The 22,688-nt window shown below is 43.1% G+C and overlaps 1 protein-coding gene across 1 annotated transcript; it reads left to right on the plus strand.

The window, feature by feature from the left end:
* Positions 1 to 290: 290 nt before the first annotated feature.
* LOC108712528 (transmembrane 7 superfamily member 3) lies at positions 291 to 22,351 on the plus strand. Its single transcript, XM_018254745.2, has 12 exons — positions 291 to 1,332; positions 10,466 to 10,620; positions 11,962 to 12,112; positions 12,487 to 12,607; positions 13,883 to 14,054; positions 14,285 to 14,462; positions 14,585 to 14,671; positions 16,317 to 16,397; positions 18,448 to 18,600; positions 19,837 to 19,934; positions 20,894 to 21,056; positions 21,271 to 22,351. The coding sequence occupies exons 1-12, from the start codon at positions 1,104 to 1,106 to the stop codon at positions 21,531 to 21,533; spliced, it is 1,851 nt and encodes a 616-aa protein (XP_018110234.1). The 5' UTR covers positions 291 to 1,103; the 3' UTR covers positions 21,534 to 22,351.
* Positions 22,352 to 22,688: the final 337 nt, after the last annotated feature.

Here is a 22,688-nt window from a genome sequence, read left to right on the forward strand (position 1 = left end):
AACATCTGCCTGCACCCCTTACTTTATCTACCCGCTTCTTACGGATGCACCAAATCCAGGATTCGGTTCGGGTTTCAGCCAGGATTCGGCCTTTTTCAGCAGGATTCGGCCGAATCCTTCTGCCTGGCCGAACCAAATCCTAATTTGCATATGCAAATTAGGGACAGGGAGGGAAATCGCATAACATTTTGTCACAAAACAAGGAAGTAAAAAATGTTTTCCCCTTCCCACCCCTAATTTGCTTCTACCATACTCACAAACATTTAATAAAAGTGGAATGGTGGGGAACGAGAAAAAAACAGAAATTCCTGTTGGGAAAAGAAAAGTACTGGCTAAAAAATGCACATTATCATGCGCACACGGTTTCATTGTCGTGTTTACACTCGACCGTGCATTTTTAGAAATGCAACGTAAGAACTTCCCTTGTGACTTTGCCCTTTCTTCCCTTATCCGCAGGTAGAGACACCCCAAAATTGCCAAATATTTACCACAGAAAATATATGTGAAGACATTGCGGTACTTATATGTTCAGAATGTGGTTCTACCCAGGACACCTACCGTCCATGCCAATGACTATCCGGCGAGCGATATCTTGGAGATTGGGCACTGCAGGGAGTTACAGTTAGATGTAGTGAGAGGAGAAGCAATTGGCTGAGGGAAATATGAGAATCAAGGAGTATTGGGAAGAAATGTGAGGGGAGTGAGTGTGAGTTCTTGGGGGAAACGTGTATTTGACTCCATGTCTAGGGGGCACTGGTTAGTGTGTAACATTGCTGTGTGTGTTTAGGGGGGTGCAGGGCAGGGAATATACCTGGGGAATCATTAGTGAGTGTGTTAATGTGGAAGGAGTGGAAATATGTGAGGAGAACATGAGGGAGAACTAGAAGGGATGTATAAAAATGTGAAGTAAAATGTGTTTATGGGCTGTATATGGACAAGAGTGAGTAAAAGCCATTTGTGAGCGGGGTAATTGTCTGTAAGGGGCATTAGGCTTTCTTGTTCCTCTATAAATGTCTGAGGAAAAGTTGCATAACCGTGTGAAGCTGAAAACAGGGCGACAATAGGAGGGAAGGGCGTGGCGAGTTCGACGCGCGGGCAGTGTAATGGGCGGGAAAGATTGGGCGAGACTTGTGCCGAGTGAGGGGCGGGGCTTGATCCGGAAGCGCAGACTGACTGGACTGTCAGGGACTGGAGGCAGCGGGTTCTCAGTTGGGAGCAGGTGGGGAGGGATTGCCCTGTCCAGGGCCTGGGAGATGAGGCCGCCCGGGTTCCTAAACTTCTTGTTGTGTCTCTGGGTTTCTGGCTGGTGGAGCTCGGCTGTATCTGCTGCAGGTAAGTCTGCCTTCTGTTCTATATGAGCTTCTGTGAGGAACTGGGAGGTGCCAGTCTGTGCCCAGTGTCATTGTATGAGGTGCCAGTCTGTACCCAGTATGTGTGAGGGCACCGGGCTGTACAGCTGTCTGTATAACAGAGCCAGATTCTAGCTATCTGTATAACAGAACATTGTGTCCCAGTGGCTGCACAGATCCTATCTGATCCCCATTGTAAGCAGCAGTCCTGTCCTGCTTTATGGCAGCTGAGATTCTAGCTATCTGTATAACAGAACATTCTGTCCCAGTGGCTGCACAGATCCTATCTGATCCCCATTGTTAGCAGCAGTCCTGTCCTGCTTTATGGCAGCTGAGATTCTAGCTATCTGTATAACAGAACATTCTGTCCCAGTGGCTGCACAGATCCTATCTGATCCCCATTGTAAGCAGCAGTCCTGTCCTGCTTTATGGCAGCTGAGATTCTAGCTATCTGTATAACAGAACATTGTGTCCCAGTGGCTGCACAGATCCTATCTGATCCCCATTGTAAGCAGCAGTCCTGTCCTGCTTTATGGCAGCTGAGATTCTAGCTATCTGTATAACAGAGCATTCTGTCCCAGTGGCTGCACAGATCTTATCTGATCCCCATTGTAAGCAGCAGTCCTGTCCTGCTTTATGGCAGCTGAGATTCTAGCTATCTGTATAACAGAACATTCTGTCCCAGTGGCTGCACAGATCCTATCTGATCCCCATTGTAAGCAGCAGTCCTGCCCTGCTTTATGGCAGCTGAGATTCTAGCTATCTGTATAACAGAACATTCTGTCCCAGTGGCTGCACAGATCCTATCTGATCCCCATTGTAAGCAGCAGTCCTGTCCTGCTTTATGGCAGCTGAGATTCTAGCTATCTGTATAACAGAACATTCTGTCCCAGTGGCTGCACAGATCCTATCTGATCCCCATTGTAAGCAGCAGTCCTGTCCTGCTTTATGGCAGCTGAGATTCTAGCTATCTGTATAACAGAACATTCTGTCCCAGTGGCTGCACAGATCCTATCTGATCCCCATTGTAAGCAGCAGTCCTGTCCTGCTTTATGGCAGCTGAGATTCTAGCTATCTGTATAACAGAACATTCTGTCCCAGTGGCTGCACAGATCCTATCTGATCCCCATTGTAAGCAGCAGTCCTGTCCTGCTTTATGGCAGCTGAGATTCTAGCTATCTGTATAACAGAGCATTCTGTCCCAGTGGCTGCACAGATCTTATCTGATCCCCATTGTAAGCAGCAGTCCTGTCCTGCTTTATGGCAGCTGAGATTCTAGCTATCTGTATAACAGAACATTCTGTCCCAGTGGCTGCACAGATCCTATCTGATCCCCATTGTAAGCAGCAGTCCTGTCCTGCTTTATGGCAGCTGAGATTCTAGCTATCTGTATAACAGAACATTCTGTCCCAGTGGCTGCACAGATCCTATCTGATCCCCATTGTAAGCAGCAGTCCTGCCCTGCTTTATGGCAGCTGAGATTCTAGCTATCTGTATAACAGAACATTCTGTCCCAGTGGCTGCACAGATCCTATCTGATCCCCATTGTAAGCAGCAGTCCTGTCCTGCTTTATGGCAGCTGAGATTCTAGCTATCTGTATAACAGAACATTCTGTCCCAGTGGCTGCACAGATCCTATCTGATCCCCATTGTAAGCAGCAGTCCTGTCCTGCTTTATGGCAGCTGAGATTCTAGCTATCTGTATAACAGAACATTCTGTCCCAGTGGCTGCACAGATCCTATCTGATCCCCATTGTAAGCAGCAGTCCTGTCCTGCTTTATGGCAGCTGAGATTCTAGCTATCTGTATAACAGAGCATTCTGTCCCAGTGGCTGCACAGATCTTATCTGATCCCCATTGTAAGCAGCAGTCCTGTCCTGCTTTATGGCAGCTGAGATTCTAGCTATCTGTATAACAGAACATTCTGTCCCAGTGGCTGCACAGATCCTATCTGATCCCCATTGTAAGCAGCAGTCCTGTCCTGCTTTATGGCAGCTGAGATTCTAGCTATCTGTATAACAGAACATTCTGTCCCAGTGGCTGCACAGATCCTATCTGATCCCCATTGTAAGCAGCAGTCCTGTCCTGCTTTATGGCAGCTGAGATTCTAGCTATCTGTATAACAGAACATTCTGTCCCAGTGGCTGCACAGATCTTATCTGATCCCCATTGTAAGCAGCAGTCCTGTCCTGCTTTATGGCAGCTGAGATTCTAGCTATCTGTATAACAGAACATTCTGTCCCAGTGGCTGCACAGATCCTATCTGATCCCCATTGTAAGCAGCAGTCCTGTCCTGCTTTATGGCAGCTGAGATTCTAGCTATCTGTATAACAGAACATTCTGTCCCAGTGGCTGCACAGATCTTATCTGATCCCCATTGTAAGCAGCAGTCCTGTCCTGCTTTATGGCAGCTGAGATTCTAGCTATCTGTATAACAGAACATTCTGTCCCAGTGGCTGCACAGATCCTATCTGATCCCCATTGTAAGCAGCAGTCCTGTCCTGCTTTATGGCAGCTGAGATTCTAGCTATCTGGATAACAGAACATTCTGTCCCAGTGGCTGCACAGATCCTATCTGATCCCCATTGTAAGCAGCAGTCCTGTCCTGCTTTATGGCAGCTGAGATTCTAGCTATCTGTATAACAGAACATTCTGTCCCAGTGGCTGCACAGATCCTATCTGATCCCCATTGTAAGCAGCAGTCCTGTCCTGCTTTATGGCAGCTGAGATTCTAGCTATCTGTATAACAGAACATTCTGTCCCAGTGGCTGCACAGATCCTATCTGATCCCCATTGTAAGCAGCAGTCCTGTCCTGCTTTATGGCAGCTGAGATTCTAGCTATCTGTATAACAGAACATTCTGTCCCAGTGGCTGCACAGATCCTATCTGATCCCCATTGTAAGCAGCAGTCCTGTCCTGCTTTATGGCAGCTGAGATTCTAGCTATCTGTATAACAGAGCATTCTGTCCCAGTGGCTGCACAGATCTTATCTGATCCCCATTGTAAGCAGCAGTCCTGTCCTGCTTTATGGCAGCTGAGATTCTAGCTATCTGTATAACAGAACATTCTGTCCCAGTGGCTGCACAGATCCTATCTGATCCCCATTGTAAGCAGCAGTCCTGTCCTGCTTTATGGCAGCTGAGATTCTAGCTATCTGTATAACAGAACATTCTGTCCCAGTGGCTGCACAGATCCTATCTGATCCCCATTGTAAGCAGCAGTCCTGCCCTGCTTTATGGCAGCTGAGATTCTAGCTATCTGTATAACAGAACATTCTGTCCCAGTGGCTGCACAGATCCTATCTGATCCCCATTGTAAGCAGCAGTCCTGTCCTGCTTTATGGCAGCTGAGATTCTAGCTATCTGTATAACAGAACATTCTGTCCCAGTGGCTGCACAGATCCTATCTGATCCCCATTGTAAGCAGCAGTCCTGTCCTGCTTTATGGCAGCTGAGATTCTAGCTATCTGTATAACAGAACATTCTGTCCCAGTGGCTGCACAGATCCTATCTGATCCCCATTGTAAGCAGCAGTCCTGTCCTGCTTTATGGCAGCTGAGATTCTAGCTATCTGTATAACAGAGCATTCTGTCCCAGTGGCTGCACAGATCTTATCTGATCCCCATTGTAAGCAGCAGTCCTGTCCTGCTTTATGGCAGCTGAGATTCTAGCTATCTGTATAACAGAACATTCTGTCCCAGTGGCTGCACAGATCCTATCTGATCCCCATTGTAAGCAGCAGTCCTGTCCTGCTTTATGGCAGCTGAGATTCTAGCTATCTGTATAACAGAACATTCTGTCCCAGTGGCTGCACAGATCCTATCTGATCCCCATTGTAAGCAGCAGTCCTGTCCTGCTTTATGGCAGCTGAGATTCTAGCTATCTGTATAACAGAACATTCTGTCCCAGTGGCTGCACAGATCTTATCTGATCCCCATTGTAAGCAGCAGTCCTGTCCTGCTTTATGGCAGCTGAGATTCTAGCTATCTGTATAACAGAACATTCTGTCCCAGTGGCTGCACAGATCCTATCTGATCCCCATTGTAAGCAGCAGTCCTGTCCTGCTTTATGGCAGCTGAGATTCTAGCTATCTGTATAACAGAACATTCTGTCCCAGTGGCTGCACAGATCTTATCTGATCCCCATTGTAAGCAGCAGTCCTGTCCTGCTTTATGGCAGCTGAGATTCTAGCTATCTGTATAACAGAACATTCTGTCCCAGTGGCTGCACAGATCCTATCTGATCCCCATTGTAAGCAGCAGTCCTGTCCTGCTTTATGGCAGCTGAGATTCTAGCTATCTGTATAACAGAACATTCTGTCCCAGTGGCTGCACAGATCCTATCTGATCCCCATTGTAAGCAGCAGTCCTGTCCTGCTTTATGGCAGCTGAGATTCTAGCTATCTGTATAACAGAACATTCTGTCCCAGTGGCTGCACAGATCCTATCTGATCCCCATTGTAAGCAGCAGTCCTGTCCTGCTTTATGGCAGCTGAGATTCTAGCTATCTGTATAACAGAACATTCTGTCCCAGTGGCTGCACAGATCCTATCTGATCCCCATTGTAAGCAGCAGTCCTGTCCTGCTTTATGGCAGCTGAGATTCTAGCTATCTGTATAACAGAACATTCTGTCCCAGTGGCTGCACAGATCCTATCTGATCCCCATTGTAAGCAGCAGTCCTGTCCTGCTTTATGGCAGCTGAGATTCTAGCTATCTGTATAACAGAACATTCTGTCCCAGGGGCTGCACAGATCCTATCTGATCCCCATTGTAAGCAGCAGTCCTGTCCTGCTTTATGGCAGCTGAGATTCTAGCTATCTGTATAACAGAACATTCTGTCCCAGTGGCTGCACAGATCCTATCTGATCCCCATTGTAAGCAGCAGTCCTGTCCTGCTTTATGGCAGCTGAGATTCAGTTTTACTTTTGTGAAACTACTAACTTATCCTTATTTTCAGTACACAAGATACCATGTGACTAATAGTTACTACGTCGATGACAAAATCTCTTTACTCCATTCTCAATGGATGCCTTATTTATCTATTGACCACTTTTCACATGTTGTCCTACTCTTTATGTGGAAGAACCTAAGTGACTTACAACGTTTCTCGAGCTAATATTGAAATTCCAATGCACAGCAGCCCAGTACATTAAATATAATGCCTATATAATTCCTTACTTTAATTGTTAACAATTTCTTGCTTTAATTGTTTATAATTATATGAGTCAATATCATTGCTACTGTCTGTCATCCCACTGGCTCTGACTTTTGAAACAAGGCAACAGAAGCAGCAAATTAACAAATCTGTCTCTGCTAAAGGAGAACTGATGTTCTAAGGGGGCCCAGTCTGAAGGTCAGTTAGGGGGAGATTTGGGGTGAGTGATTATTTGTGCCCTGGGTACCCCTGGAACTATAGCAGGGTGACTGTTACCCCAATGTTTCTATATATCTGTAACCTTGTTATGAGCTAAGGGGGCCCAGTCTGAAGGCCAGTTAGGGGGAGATTTGGGGTGAGTGTTTATTTGTACCCTGGGTACCCCTGGAACTATAGCAGGGTGACTCCCCAATGTTTCTATATATCTGTAACCTTGTTATGAGCTAAGGGGGCCCAGTCTGAAGGTCAGTTAGGGGGAGATTTGGGGTGAGTGTTTATTTGTACCCTGGGTACCCCTGGAACTATAGCAGGGTGACTGTTACCCCAATGTTTCTATATATCTGTAACCTTGTTATGAGCTAAGGGGGCCCAGTCTGAAGGTCAGTTAGGCGGAGATTTGGGGTGAGTGATTATTTGTACCCTGGGTACCCCTGGAACTATAGCAGGGTGACACCCCAATGTTTCTATATATCTGTAACCTTGTTATGAGCTAAGGGGGCCCAGTCTGAAGGTCAGTTAGGGGGAGATTTGGGGTGAGTGCTTATTTGTACCCTGGGTACCCCTGGAACTATAGCAGGGTGACACCCCAATGTTTCTATATATCTGTCACCTTGTTATGAGCTAAGGGGGCCCAGTCTGAAGGCCAGTTAGGGGGAGATTTGGGGTGAGTGTTTATTTGTACCCTGGGTACCCCTGGAACTATAGCAGGGTGACACCCCAATGTTTCTATATATCTGTCACCTTGTAATGAGCTAAGGGGTCCAGTCTGAAGGCCATTTAGGGGGGGATTTGGGGTGAGCGCTACCTGAAGGCCATTGAGTTATAGGAGCTTGCTGCTCCAGATATTCTTAGAATAGGACCTTGGTATGAGCTAAGGGGAAGCAGACTAAAGACGGGATATTTGCAAATATCCTTAAACACTGGGTTTTTTACATCATATGTAATATTTTGTAATTTTGAACTTTTGATTTTCATTCCATTTTTACATTTGCAGCTTCACTTATTGTAGCTCTTCACACATTTCAGCTCTGCTTTTTGCAGATTATGAGGTTAGCTGCAAAAGATTTAGTTTCCTGTGAAAATAATTTCTGTTTGTGTCTTTAAAGATTTCCATATTCCATGTTATTTCAATAGAAAATTAATACCCTAAGAGTCAGGACACAAAGGCAGATTCGGCCTGGCGACAAATCTCCTCTTCTCCGGGGCCGCTAATCTCTCCAAACTGCTTCCTCGTCGGCTAAAATGTAAATCGCCGGCGGGATGGCACTTGGAGCGATTCGTTTTCCGAAGTCGTCTCACGAGGAAACTTCTGGTCGACTTCGGAAAACGAATCGCTCCAAGTGCCATCCCGCCGGCGGGGAGGCAGTTTGGGGACATTAGTCTCCCCAAGAAGAGGAGATTTGTCGCCCGGCCACTAATCTCCCCGAATCGACCATTTTATAACATAGTAAAAGTAATAGTAAAAGTTAATTCACATGTGAACCACCCCATTAAAGTTGCATGAATGTTCCATGTTTACTAATGTTCTGGCAATTTTCCTCCCAACCTTCAAAGCACACACCAGCAAGGATATTTAGGTCAAATCAGCCTATTTTTGGGCATTTTCAAACAATCCCCTTTCTTCCTTTCTGCACATGAACAGGATTATGGGGTGTCTTGGAATGTGCAGTGACTATTTGATCCGCATCTGGAGGATCCATTATTCAGCCAAGTTGGAAAAGGATGAATGTAGTTTTTCCCTGTTTCTTGAGCCTGCAGAGCTTGCAATCTTATGTGCAGATATTTTCTTCCCCTTTCCCCTTTGGCCTTACGTTTCCTCAGATAATCTCTGATTTCCTCTAATTATCTTAAAAATGAGCAGTATTAATCTTTTCCCTGCGCCTGTGTCATGGGACGCACAATGATTTATTCTGGATGGAACTGTAATTCATTATATCTGGCTTTTATTGCATTTACAGGCTGAATGAGAGCTGTGTTTTTAGAGGAGAAAAAAAGTTACAAATACATTTAATTAAAACATTTTTATGAAAACATGTTAGATAAGAATGAGCACCAGAAGTGACGCCATCCCCGCTAGAGTCCTGTACCGGGTCTGGTACCTGTGGAATACCCGTAAATCGGTTGGGTTTTGGGTAGAAAATTCCTGATTACCTGACCATGCGGGTAGTCCGTCTGGGTAGCTGACGATTGTGCGGGAATGGTTCCACCCAACTTCCATAGTGTTATAGGCAATTTTTTGGTACCTTTCCAGAAGAATTGGTGCCGGGGTGACATCACTTGCCGGTCTGTGGTGGTCACTTTTGGTTTTACGGCTCCTGAGTCGGATGGTAAGTTTAAATTATAGGGTCGGGGTTGGGTAGCGACTATGGGGATGTGGCATGTTAGGGGTCATTGAGTCTGGGTTGGGCATGGGTCCTTCCAATTGGACTAGGGTTGCCACCTGGCTGGTATTTTACCGGTCTGGCCGCTAAAAATGTTATTTGAAGGGAAAAAGGATAAATTTATAGGAAGGCCCATATTTTTTTTCCAACCCTAAATTGGACCCGTGCTGGACTCCCTGCTACGAAGGTGTTTTAGCTGCAGTTTATGCATAATTCATGGTAGAATTCTTGTGGAATCATGTTTGCTTTGATTCATTAGACATAATTGCAGTGAATATAATAATTGCAGCTGTAATTGTGGGGGGGGGTGGATAAAAACCGGGTGATTTGCATCTGAAATTAGGCATCGCACATTGCACTTCCAGTCGTAATTGAGCCCTTTCCTATTAATATTCAACATTTTATTTTTGGGTTTACATCCCCTTTAAGGCCCATGGTACACAGGTCAGGCAGATTCCATTCAAGTAAATGTACCTTACCAGCAACTTGATTGGTTTGATCAACATTGATATAAAGAATGTTTGGCATGGGAAGAAAAGGCACCTTTTCAGTTTGTGCTGTTTAGTTGTGCCCATAGTGTAACATAAGGAGATATTGTCCCGCCTGGATCATGAGCTCCCTGCGTCACACACTGGGAATCCGTTTCATGGGACATGTGAGGGGCATGTGATGTGTCTAGAGAGATCACATGATTAGCCCTCCTGTAGGGCCCCCGGGGTCATCACTGGTCTTGGGATTCCGTGCTGTCCCTATACACAGCCATCAATGTGTTCATCATCCATCAAAGAAGGATTGGAGTGAGATCTAGAAGAGCTTACAGTCTAATTTGGGGTAGTGACTTGAGGGCAGACAGCATGGTAGTATCCAATGAGCTATATTTGAGAATTGCAATCCGGATAAGGACTAATGGATACAGGAAATAAATTGTACATCAGGAAACTGCTTCCTGGCTCTAAAAATCCCCACAGGCAATAAAACTCCAGTAATAACACTTCGGGGCATTTCATTGATGGAATCTTTCCAGGGACACTTTTTTTTCCTGGGAAACATTTGTGTGTTGTACTTGATTTATTGGCCCAGTAATGCAGGATGATATATGAGGCTAGATATACTTATTTAAGATCACTGTATGTTAGGACTGGCTGTGGCTGACACCCATCATATTTTATCAGTGGTTACTCTCTGTCTACTGCCCCATACACTGCCCAATAAGCTACCGACTTGGTCTATCTGCATCTTGTATGGCACCGTGTATGGGCAGCTTTAGTGGCATAATATATATATAGACTGTGGGAAATACATTTGTGTTGTAGAATCCCTCTTGTTCCTGTTTAACCCCATCTCACTTGTCACCCCCCAGGGCTACTGGAAGTCTCTATAGGGCGCTTTACAGACCTGAGACTGAATCACACGACTCCGACTGAGATCCTGTTGCAAAACATTCCGGGTAACGTGTCCTTCATTCTCTTCCACGTGCACACGCTCTACCAGAATGTGACAGTTTCGGTCAGCAAGGTAAGGACTTGTGATACCCGTGTCATAAATCATTAGAAATCAGTGATTGTGTTTTTGTGCGTTATTTATCTCTTAAAAATGCCCGCAACACCCGGGCAGGGTATGCACAGATACACGCATTACATGGGCAGAAATGAGCGCCTGTTTTTATGAATTGCACTTTTAGATGAGTGCAAATGAGCCTTTAAATCAGGGGTGCCCAAAAGGTAGATCAGGCTCTCCCAGTAGACCTTTAGCTGGTGATCAGTTGATCTCAAGACTCTGTCTAAAGGTGGCGACACACAGGGAGATCCACTCGTGGATCACACTGTGATCGGGAAAGCCCTTCGGGGGCTCTACACACGGTCTGATAAGCTGCTGGCTTGGCCTGTGCATGGGGGCCTTAAAGGAGAAGGAAAGCTGCCGAAGCAGTTTATTGCCAATTGATTAGCCACAATAGTGCAAGCTATAACACTTTATTTATTCTGCAGAATACTTTACCATACTCACATACCATACCAACAGCTCTAGAAGCTCTCTGTTTGTTTAGGATACAGCTGCCAAATTGGCTTGGTGCGACATCACTTCCTGCCTGAGTCTTTCCCTGCTCTGGGCTCAGATTACAGCAGAGAGGGAGGGAGAGAGGAGCAAACTGAGCATGCTCAAGCCCTAGCCCTGGAGGTTTAAGCATAAAACAGGAAGTCTGATACAGAAGCCCATGAGTACACAATAGAAGGAGAGAGGAACAAACTGAGCATGCTCAAGCCCTAGCCCTGGAGGTTTAAGCTGAAAACAGGAAGTCTGATACAGAAGCCCATGAGTACACAATAGAAGGAAAGAAATGTGTTTTTTTCTTTGACAGAGGACTCAGAGCAGCATTACTTTGGGGGTTTACTGGTGTATTTATATAGACCTTCTTATGTGAAGGTTACATAAGAAATATTTAGTGTTAATATAGCAATATAAATTCTCTCATAAATCAATACAATATTTAAGTAGCATTTTCCACAGAACAGAATGTTAACAATGCTTTTATGGATGTAGATCATAATGGCCCAACATCATTAAAAGTAGACCTCACATTAGTAAAGTATGGGCACTCCTGATTTAAATCTTGCAGGGCACATGTCTTTTTAAAGTCCAAGTAAAGCCTTCAGAACACTTCGATCTTAGAAAAAAAGTCTTTTGTTTCAACTCGGATGTGTTTATTTGGCACCCAGTCTCAATTATTGGCGTGTCGCTTGTAGATTCATATATTCATGTCCTAGAATTAAAATTAAGATGTTTTGGCGCAATACTGGAGCAGTGTTCCTTAAGTGAAAGTGATCCAATTAGCTGACTTCTACCTCTCATTGGATCTAGATTCCCACTGTAAATGATTCAGAAACAGGCAGCGACGCAGGGTTACTGAATGTCCTCCGGCCCGTACAAACCATCTGTACCTGGTACTTGGCATCCACACATCTCAACCAGCTGATGGCAACGGTGGTAACGGTTCCATATGGGGAGAAAGGTATGCCAATGGCCAGTCTATGTTGTATCTCTACAGATTGTGGCTTTTTCCACTGTACGTCTTTAACTCCCTGCAGAATCTGGCAGTGGTCCCACTGTATAAACTCAAACAGAATACAGAAAATAGGAATGGTTTCAAGTGGGAAAGGGGCATGCCTGAGCATAAATGGGAGCAGCCAAACTTGTCCTTTATTTAAATATTTTGAGTTTTATTTGTGGGTTGCAATTGTCTCATGAATTGTGAAATTTTCTGCACTCGTTCAGTTTATTTTTTCCTGTGTTGCAAATTAAATACCCGCACTTCCACAACATCTCATCTTGCTCCCTCTTCCCTTTATAACTAGATTATATAATTTGGTGGGTTTTCATTTTTAGATCCAGTTCCTGGGGCATGTAACCTGGAGTTCAATTTAGATATTGACCCGAATGTTTATCTGCAGTATAATCTCTATGAAACAGTGATCACTTTTGCACCGGCCAATCTGGGATCTGCCAGGTATGTGCTTATATATTTCTAACACATTCCTTCTCTGTATATTTGTATTTATACATATGGGAGGAGGTGTCATATTGATTCCCTTAGACAGTACAGTATGAGGGTATAGCTTATTGTGTGCCCAGAACATTCCTTCTCTGTATATTTGTATTTATACATATGGGAGGAGGAGGTGCCATATTGATTCCCTTAGACAGTACAGTATGAGGGTATAGCTTATTGTGTGCCCAGAACATTCCTTCTCTGTATATTTGTATTTATACATATGGGAGGAGGGAGGTGCCATATTGATTCCCTTAGACAGTACAGTATGAGGGTATAGCTTATTGTGTGCCCAGAACATTCCTTCTCTGTATATTTGTATCTATACATATGGGAGGAGGAGGTGCCATATTGATTCCCTTAGAGTCTCAGTACAGTATGAGGGTATAGCTTATTGTGTGCCCAGAACATTCCTTCTCTGTATATTTGTATTTATACATATGGGAGGAGGGAGGTGCCATATTGATTCCCTTAGACAGTACAGTATGAGGGTATAGCTTATTGTGTGCCCAGAACATTCCATCTCTGTATATTTGTATTTATACATATGGGAGGAGGAGGTGCCATATTGATTCCCTTAGACAGTACAGTATGAGGGTATAGCTTATTGTGTGCCCAGAACATTCCTTCTCTGTATATTTGTATTTATACATATGGGAGGAGGAGGTGCCAAATTGATTCCCTTAGACAGTACAGTATGAGGGTATAGCTTATTGTGTGCCCAGAACATTCCTTCTCTGTATATTTGTATTTATACATATGGGAGGAGGAGGTGCCATATTGATTCCCTTAGACAGTACAGTATGAGGGTATAGCTTATTGTGTGCCCAGAACATTCCTTCTCTGTATATTTGTATTTATACATATGGGAGGAGGAGGTGCCATATTGATTCCCTTAGACAGTACAGTATGAGGGTGGAGCTTATTGTGTGCCCAGAACATTCCTTCTCTGTATATTTGTATTTATACATATGGGAGGAGGGAGGTGCCATATTGATTCCCTTAGACAGTACAGTATGAGGGTATAGCTTATTGTGTGCCCAGAACATTCCTTCTCTGTATATTTGTATTTATACATATGGGAGGAGGAGGTGCCATATTGATTCCCTTAGACAGAACAGTATGAGGGTATAGCTTATTGTGTGCCCAGAACATTCCTTCTTTGTTTATTTGTTTAAAACATATGGGTAGGAGGTGTCCTATTTTTTCCCAACCTATTTTTCTATTACACAGGGGAATCAATGCACCTCCCTGTGATATTAAGACAGACCAACAGACAAGATGGCGATTGCTATATGATGTTTATCAGTATTTCCTGCCAGAGAATAACCTCAATGATACAGTGTTACTCGCTCATCTGCACAGGATGTCTATGGTGCAACCCATTATCAGCAATGGCATTAAGGTAGGGCACGTCTGCAGCCCATGTGTGTATGTTGGGGGGGGTCACGTTTAATCTTTCAAGCCCCAAGATACGCCATAAAATGTCCTGCTTCTCCTCTATGGTAAGAATGAAACAGAATGCAGTCTTTATTATAGGGTAAAAGGTTTCCTGGGTTCAACTCCAACTTGGGTGCTTTTGTATTCTCCCATTTGCTCATGGGATCACATCCATTTCTTTTCTTCTCTTTTCAGCTGCTCACCCTGACCTCTGAGCAAATGACCGAAGTCTCCTTCTCTTCCATCCCTGGACAAGGAGTTATATACAATGTGATTGTACGTGATCCCCTTCTCAACACCTCCGCAGCCTATGTGCCTGTTCATACATATGCTTGTAACTTCACCAACGTCATGGACAACTGCTACACGCTGGGTAGGGAATTACAGCTTGGTGCTACTATTTGCATACTAATGTTAGAGATTCTTTTTTGTTGCACACTGACACCGTTCTTCATGACGTCTGAACTCTTTTTTTTTTTTTCTGTTTGTTTCCAGGAAAAGCCTCAACCAAAGTGTTTTTCACTATTTGTGCTCTCTTTGGCCTCTTCATCTGCTTCTTTGGGCATCAATTTCTGAAGACAGGTGTGTTCATGAGCTTTTGACATTCAGGGGTACAGTTGGACACTTTAAATGCTTGGTACTGATGGAGGCTTGGGTTGCTGGGAGTCCTCCCATTTGTCACGGTTAAAGGGGTTGTTCACCTTTGAGATAACTTTTATTCTGAGGGATATTCTGAGACAATTTGTAATTGGTTGTAATTTTTTTTTATTATTTAAGGTTTTTGAGTTATTTAGCTTTTTATTCAGCAGCTCTCCTGTTTGCAATTTTAGCAGTCTGGTTGCTAGGGTCCAAATTACCCTAGTGACCATGCACTGATTTGAATAAGAGACTGGAATATGAATAGGAGATGGTCTGACTAATAGAAATTAGCAATATTAGCAAATGCATGTGTAGCCTTACAGAGCCTTTGCTTTATAGAAGGGGTCAGCGACACCGATTTGAAAGCTGCAAAGAGTCAAAAATACAAGACAAATAACTATAAGACAATAAATAATGAAAACCAATGAAAAGTTGCTTAGACTTGCCCATTCTATAACATACTAAAAGTAAAGGTGAACCACCCCTTTAAGATTTTTAATCTGTCTTCATAGATTTACAAAAAGTTTAGTGTTTTGGTTTGCTCTGCCTCAGCGCAGCTTTCTTATCTAAAGCACAGTCCTAGTTGTGTCTGTTGTAGACCTCTCCAGCCAGCAACATTGTGTGCATGTATACCTTATAGGATTATTGTTTGTGTGCATGTATATACCTTATAGGTATTGTAAAGGAATATCCCTGCTATTAAAGGAGTTGTTCACCTTTGAGTTAACTTTTAGTAGGATGTAGAGAGGGATATTATGAGACAATTCGCAGTTGATTTTTATTGTTTGTGGTTTTTGAATTATTTAGCTTTTTATTCAGCAGTTTGCTATTTCAGTCATCTGGTTGCTAGGATCCAAATTACCTTAGCAACCATGCATTGATTGGGATACGCGACTGTAATATGAATAGGAGAGGGCCTGACTAGAAAGCCGAGTAATAAAAAGTAGGAATAACTGATCATTTGTTTTTATATGGGGTCAGTGACCCCATTTGTAAGCTGGAAAAAAGTCAGAAGAAGGCTGCAAACAATTTAAAAACTATAAAAAAAAATAAAATAATGATGACCAATTGAAACACTACTTCGAATTGGTCATTCTATAACATACTAAAAGTTAGATTAAAGCTGAACCACCCCTTTGAGAAAGATAGAAAAAAGGAAAGAAGAGGAAGCAGATATACTCCCCCCAAAATAGACGCTGGAGTGGTTCGACCTGGATGCCTCCATAGAAAACATAAATCTTCATGTTCCTTCTGCTATCTGTGGTATCAGTGATTACTTACACTAGTTCTGTGGTTAAATCTTGTTCTGGTTTGACGCTCTGAAATAGGAAGTAAATAGTTGAACTTCTACATTTCTTCAGCCAGAATAAGGAACAGGGTGTTTTTTTTGTTTTTTTACTTTTCTACAAGGTCACTGATATTGTCATGGCAATGTAATGCTTTTCTTTGTTAAAAAGCTTTAATAGCTACTCCAATGTAATTATGAACATTTGCAGCCTGCCTCAAGACGTTCTGCAGCAGCCGTGGGCTGACTTTGTTGACTCGTGAAAACTATTAATGAAGCGTCACCTGTCTGTTTCCATTCTAGAATTCTTTTGCATGGGATTCATCATTGTTGGCTTCTTGATGTTTATCCTCCTCACCAGGGTGACCGTCTTGGGATACGATGGTGAGTTCCACATAAATGAAGCTATGGGACAATTTGCTGCCTGCTCTGTGATGTCAATACGCCGTCATTGGGACGTTCCACGTAATTTGCAAGTTCATACCTTGGTAATGTGTTATTGGATCATACGGTAGGCTTAATTCCACTGATCTGTTTGATGGATCATCACAGGGGCCTTTGTTAACCTGCTTTGAAAGGCTGTATCTGTGGCCCAATGTGTTCCTTAGATGATGGAACTTTTAAACCGAGTAGAGTATTTAGACTGCTCCGGGCCCCCCATGCAAAAACATCTTCAGAGGGGCCCGGCACACTCCGATCCCCATCCTCCCGCCTACTTCCCGCCTCCACTCTGCCCACTCCCTGCCCCGACTCCACCCACTCCCGCCTGACTTGGGTCCCCCTTCCTTGCCGCAGGTAAGAGAGCGCTGGGGAGGATGGCGTTTTCATTAGCTATAGAGGAAGCAGACCCCACAGTCCAGGCCCTCCTGCAATGGGGTCTGCTTCCTCCACTACTGTTTAAACCTGCTCCACCAATATTTGGATTGGCTCCAGCCACATAGTAATTATACAGGCTGTTAGTTTGGCCCCCATTAATAGGCTGATAAGCTGCTCATTCTAGAGCAGACGAGTCAGCAGCAATTTTATGTTCCATATGTGGTCACCTTAATGGAACAGTAACACCAAAAAATTAAAGTGTTTTACAGTAAATAAAATATAATATAATGTAGTGTTGCCCTGCACTGGTAAAACTGCTCTGTTTGCTTCAGAAAAACAAATATAGTTCATATAAACAAGCTGCTGTGTAGCCATGGGGGCAGCCATTCAAGCACAGGAGACACAGTAGATAACAGATAAGTGCTACTATAGTTCATATAAACAAGCTGCTGTGTAGCCATGGGGGCAGCCATTCAAGCACAGGATACACAGTAGATAACAGATAAGTACTACTATAGTTTATATAAACAAGCTGCTGTGTAGCCATGGGGGCAGCCATTCAAGCACAGGATACACAGTAGATAACAGATAAGTACTACTATAGTTTATATAAACAAGCTGCTGTGTAGCCATGGGGGCAGCCATTCAACCACAGGATACACAGTAGATAACAGATAAGTACTACTATAGTTTATATAAACAAGCTGCTGTGTAGCCATGGGGGCAGCCATTCAACCACAGGATACACAGTATATGGCTACACAGCAGCTTATTTATATAAACAGTAGAAGTGTTTCTGTTTGGTTTGGACTCACTGAGATTTATAAACACTGGGCAAATTTGTATCTGGCAGCCAATCAAATGTTTTCTGTCATTGTTGCTTTTTAAAAAAAAGCCACACACTTGAAGGCGCATTTATCAAAGGTCAAATTTCTAATTCATGTTAGTTTATGAAACTCCCCTAAAAAACTCCCATAAATTCGACCAATCTAAATTTAATAAAGATATCACATTTTTCAAATTTGGATGAATTAAATCAACCCTCTGAAAAAAACTCGAATGTCAGGAAGGATGCAAACCACTCCAAATTAAACCCTGGCCGTTTCCTATTGGCTTCAACAGCAATTCGGCAGGTTTTAGGTGGCGATTAGTCGATTTAGAGTTCTTAAACGGTCAGAGTATGATAGATCTCAAAAATCGAATTCAAATTTTTTTAAAAACTCGAATTGAATTTGAATAACCCCTAGTCGAATTTTACATTTTTGACCATAAAAAAAAATAGAATTTCAAATTAGAATTTTCAATTCGACCCTTGATGAATCTGCCCCTTATTGTTAGTTATTGGTTATTGCCCATGTGCATTTGCCCATCGTTTAGAAACGAGTACTGCTGTTTCCCCTGTTCTACAAGGAGAAAAATGGCTGAAAATATCTTTTCCTCACATCGAACATTTCAGTATTGTCTGACCTGTGTCTCCAACTACAGATTCTGGGGCCCATTTGTTATATTGTATTGCAGATCCCTTAGATATTATATTGTTTGAGATTCTAGTAACATATAGCAGTGCTTCCATTTGTGCAATCCTCATTTGCTTCAGTTAAATTCTTTCTCCCCTCAGCCCTCTTGGGACTAACCGCAATATCCGGGACCTTCGGAGGCCTCCTCTTTGTGGGATTCTGGTGGAGATTTGGCTGTCCTCTTATCTGTGTGCTGTTTGTGGGGCTGCTTTTAGGGTTCCTGACAGCCTCCATTATCTTCTTTACACCGATTGGTAAGTGACATACATAGAGGCACATTTATCAAGGGTTCGAATTTCAAATTCATGTGGTCTCCTAAACTTGACAGTCAGAATTTATTAATAAAATCGGATTTTTACAACTCGGATGAAATGAATCGAGTTAGGAAGGCTGCAAACAACTTCAAATTGATCCCTGGACCACTCCCATTGACTTAAACAGCAATTCGGCAGGTTTTAGACGGCGAATAGTAGAATTTGAGTCCTTCTAGGGCCAGAGTAGGATCAAAATTGAATTCTAATTTTTTAAAAACTCGAATCTAATTTGAATAATTCCATAGTCGAATTTGACACTCTAGACCAGTGATCCCCAACCAGTAGCTTGTGAGTAACATGTTGCTCTCCAACCCCTTGGATGTTGCTCCCAGTGACCTTATTTTTGAATTCTGTATTTATTTAAGATATGAAATACGAGATTATATGGTTTTTTTATTTATACATTGTATCAATTAAGAAGCGAATATATGGAATCGTTCGGTTTTCAAGTATTCCCTTTGAATTTAACTGACGTGATATTTTTAATGAATCAGATTGAAGTTTTTTTTTTAAAAAGGTGTATTAACTTAATTAATGCACAGGTGTGTTGGGGGGATTTAAACTCGGTGTAATGTGACAGGAAGTGAGGTCTCTGAGGAAGTGTTGTATCACGAAACGCGTCAGACCTCAGGTACTAAGTTTGCTTGTTTGATTGATACTATGTCTTAATAAAGAATTTACCTTTTAACTATCTGGAGAAAAGCGATTTGTGTTTGATGCCCAGGAGTGTGCGGCCTCCAAATATTCTACTTGCTTATTTTTGAATCCCAGGTTTTGAGGCAAGTTTTGGTTGTATAAAAATAATGTGTATTGCCAAATAGAGTCTCCTGTAGGCTGCCAGTCCACATAGGGGCTACCAAATAGCCAATTACAGACCTTATTTGGCACCCCAGGAAGTTTTTGCATGCCTGTGTTGCTCCCCAACTCTTTTTATTTTTGAATGTGGCTCACAGGTAAAAAAAAGGTTGGGGATCCCTGCTCTAGTCTAGATCATAAACATTTTTTTGTAAATTCGAATTTTCAATTAGACCCGTGATAAATCTACACTTTAGTGTCGTAGGAGAAATCGATTCCACCAAAAAAAATCTGATTATTACACCTATGCCTTCATATAACACGGTAACTCTATTTTGCACTGGATTCACATCTGATGTATATTGCTCCTCCTTCTTCCAGGCGATTATGCTACCTTCCATGATGACACCGTTTTTTGGCTCACCTTTACCTGCATTTCCTTGGTGGTGCCGATGTTTTTTCTTGCCTCTGCTAAAACTGTGAGTATTTCATCGGTTTTTCCCCGTGGCCTAGAGCAGCGTTTGTTCCATATATAGCAGTGTGCCAAAGCGGGCTTACTGTTTCCAGAAATAGCATGGGGCACAATGACCCCTGTGACCATACAGAGGAATATATTTAGTGTTTTTATGCCATGCCCTGTCCTGGGCTTGCGTAATGGAAACAGGACTGTCGTTCATTTTCTTTCTATGAATAGCAGCTTTCTCCAGCAACACAACAGATCTACATCAGAAAAAAAAATAAAAGGACCTGTGAACTTTGCTTAGAATAGAGGAGATTCGTGTCTATTTTGGGGTCGATGAATTGTGATTGTTCTCATGCTTTGATTGGCTACAGGTTGATGTTGTCATTGTTCTATAATGTGTTTTGTTTTGGTTGTATTAAGGTCCCCATACATGGATAGATCCGCTCGAGCGGATCTCCCTCCGATATGCCCACCTTGAGGTGGGCAATATCGGGCAGATCCGATCGTGGGCCCTAGGGCCCAACGATCAGATCCTAGCATTCTCAAACGGGCGGTCGGATCGCGGGACCGCATTAACGAACAGATGCGGCCGCGATCCGACGGGATTTTTAAACCCATCCGATCGAGATCTGGCCGACTTTCGGACAGATCTCGATCGGGGAAGCCCGTCGGGGGCCCCCATACACGGGCCAATAAGCTGCCGACTCGGTCTGTCGGCAGCTTTTATCGGCCCGTGTATGGCCACCTTTACTCAATATTGGATCTATACAGTAGCAGTGGGAGCATTTGCTACTATTGGCTGCATGGTCCTATTGGCTACTTACTGTACGACTGATTGTCTTCAAGTCAATTCTTCCCATGTGCACTTTCACCATAAAGATAAAACATGGTCACTTATACTTGGACACTCTGGATACACACATGCTCTGGTGAGGGAGTCTCTAACTAACCTTGCTTTGCTGTTTTTCACCCTAGCTGAATATACTGACCTGTGCGCTGGTTGGCTCCTACACTCTGGTTTTGGCTGTAGACAGTTTTGTGTTCACAAGCCTCACCTACATCACCTTGAACATTGTGAAGAGGGCGGTGAACCAAGCCTTCAGCCGAGCCTACACCAGTGTTCCCTTCCAGACCAACGGTAAGTGGCCACAGCATGATCTTTCCATTGTCTAAATGCATTCATTTCACTTATATTGTTGATTATGTAATAAATTATGAAGTTATAGTCCAGAACATTCTTTCTCTGTATATATCTGTACTAATAAATATAGGCAGTAAGTCAATGTAGATTTTGGATCATACTAAGAACTTATAGCAATTGGCATATGCAAACGCATCCTTTTATTTTTCAGATTTTATCATGATTGCATTATGGGTAGTCCTGTCTGTTAGCGGAGTCGCCACCCAGCTGTATCGGGAGCGAGAGAAGGCGCCCTTCCCTCCGACACCGTACTTGTTGTGGAAAAGAGACCGCGAGCGAAAGAAAACCAACGTCTTGGACCCTAGTTACCACCTCCCGCCATTAAGAGATAGGGTTCTAATCCGACTGGCGCAGTTTCGAGATTTGTTCCGCAGAGATCAGCCGACTGGTGAAAGGACACCATTGCTTCTATAAGCGCAATAATGTGGCATGTGCCACCCCTCGTCGTCCGTTCATTCGGAGAGTCTCTGCCATAAATCACCGGTGCCAAGAAGAAGGATATCATTTTATATTAACGTGGTTGAAATCAGGGAAAGGGCACCACATGTAACACACTCAATCCTTATTATATTATCAAAGCACACAAGGGTCTGGGGAAGATCACATGACTACCCCCCGGCAGTGCTAGACTTCTGGACTCCATTATGTTCTAGAAGGGGCTGATGTGATTTGTTATTCATACCTGTGTATCAGAATGGATTGGTTTTTATAACTCCCCCAGCTGAATAAAAACAAGGGCTTACCATTTCTGGGGGAATCTTGCTTCAAAAGTTTATGCAGATAAGAAATCGATTCCTATCTTATAAACTGCAGTACCACTTCTCACCACTATCAACAAACTGCCGTTTCCCCATAGGGCTGCAAAAGACCAGCGCCACAGAATGACTCGCGCTCCATATAAGGGATTCATGAGTGAAAACAAAATAACTTTTCAATGAAGTGTTTCCCAGAAAGTCCTCTTGGTCCAAACAAAAGTTTTTATTAAAACACTGGCCAATTGGCATGAAGAAAATAAATGCCGTTTCCTCAGTGTTTTATCTGGAAGCTGATGACACTGGTCTTTTAACTCCAAAATAGTGATTTTTGCAAAGGATGGTAGGTAGTGGTTTTATTCAGCTGGTTGATCCCATTTTCCTATAATCAGTGAGTAAAGTTTCAATAAGGGATTTAGGCTGATTGCACACTGGCATAGCCTCCCTTTACTGCACAGGCCAAAATATGCTGCAAGATGATATGCCTCGTGCCATAGCCCTTAAAGGGGAACTAACATGAAAATGTAATAAAAGCTTCACCATACTGATATAAGAAACTTTCTAAATATTATCAATTAAAATTTCTGTACTGTTTCTTTAATAATCAAGTTTATCTTCACTATTCCTCTCTCAGCATCTGTTTCTCTTCATTCTCTCTTCATGCGGCAGTTGGGTGTCAGATATTCACTGACAGTTAGATCCAATATATCTTATAGGGGGGCTCCTTTTGCCTAGAAGATGTATTAGAGGTCACTCTATTAAACTCACCAGACATCATGTCTCTCTACATGCAGAATTTGTGCAAAAGGCAGTTATT

Source organism: Xenopus laevis, chromosome 3S (genome assembly GCF_017654675.1).
Source record: "Xenopus laevis strain J_2021 chromosome 3S, Xenopus_laevis_v10.1, whole genome shotgun sequence".
NCBI classification, from domain to species: Eukaryota; Metazoa; Chordata; class Amphibia; order Anura; family Pipidae; genus Xenopus; species Xenopus laevis.

Excerpts from the sequence above, each read along its gene's own strand:
- LOC108712528 (XM_018254745.2), top strand. The coding sequence starts at position 1,104 with ATGGGCGGGAAAGATTGGGCGAGACTTGTGCCGAGTGAGGGGCGGGGC. Across the intron at positions 1,333-10,465 it reads CTCGGCTGTATCTGCTGCAG|GGCTACTGGAAGTCTCTATA; the intron begins GTAAGTCTGCCT and ends GTCACCCCCCAG. Across the intron at positions 19,935-20,893 it reads TTCTTGCCTCTGCTAAAACT|CTGAATATACTGACCTGTGC; the intron begins GTGAGTATTTCA and ends TTTTCACCCTAG.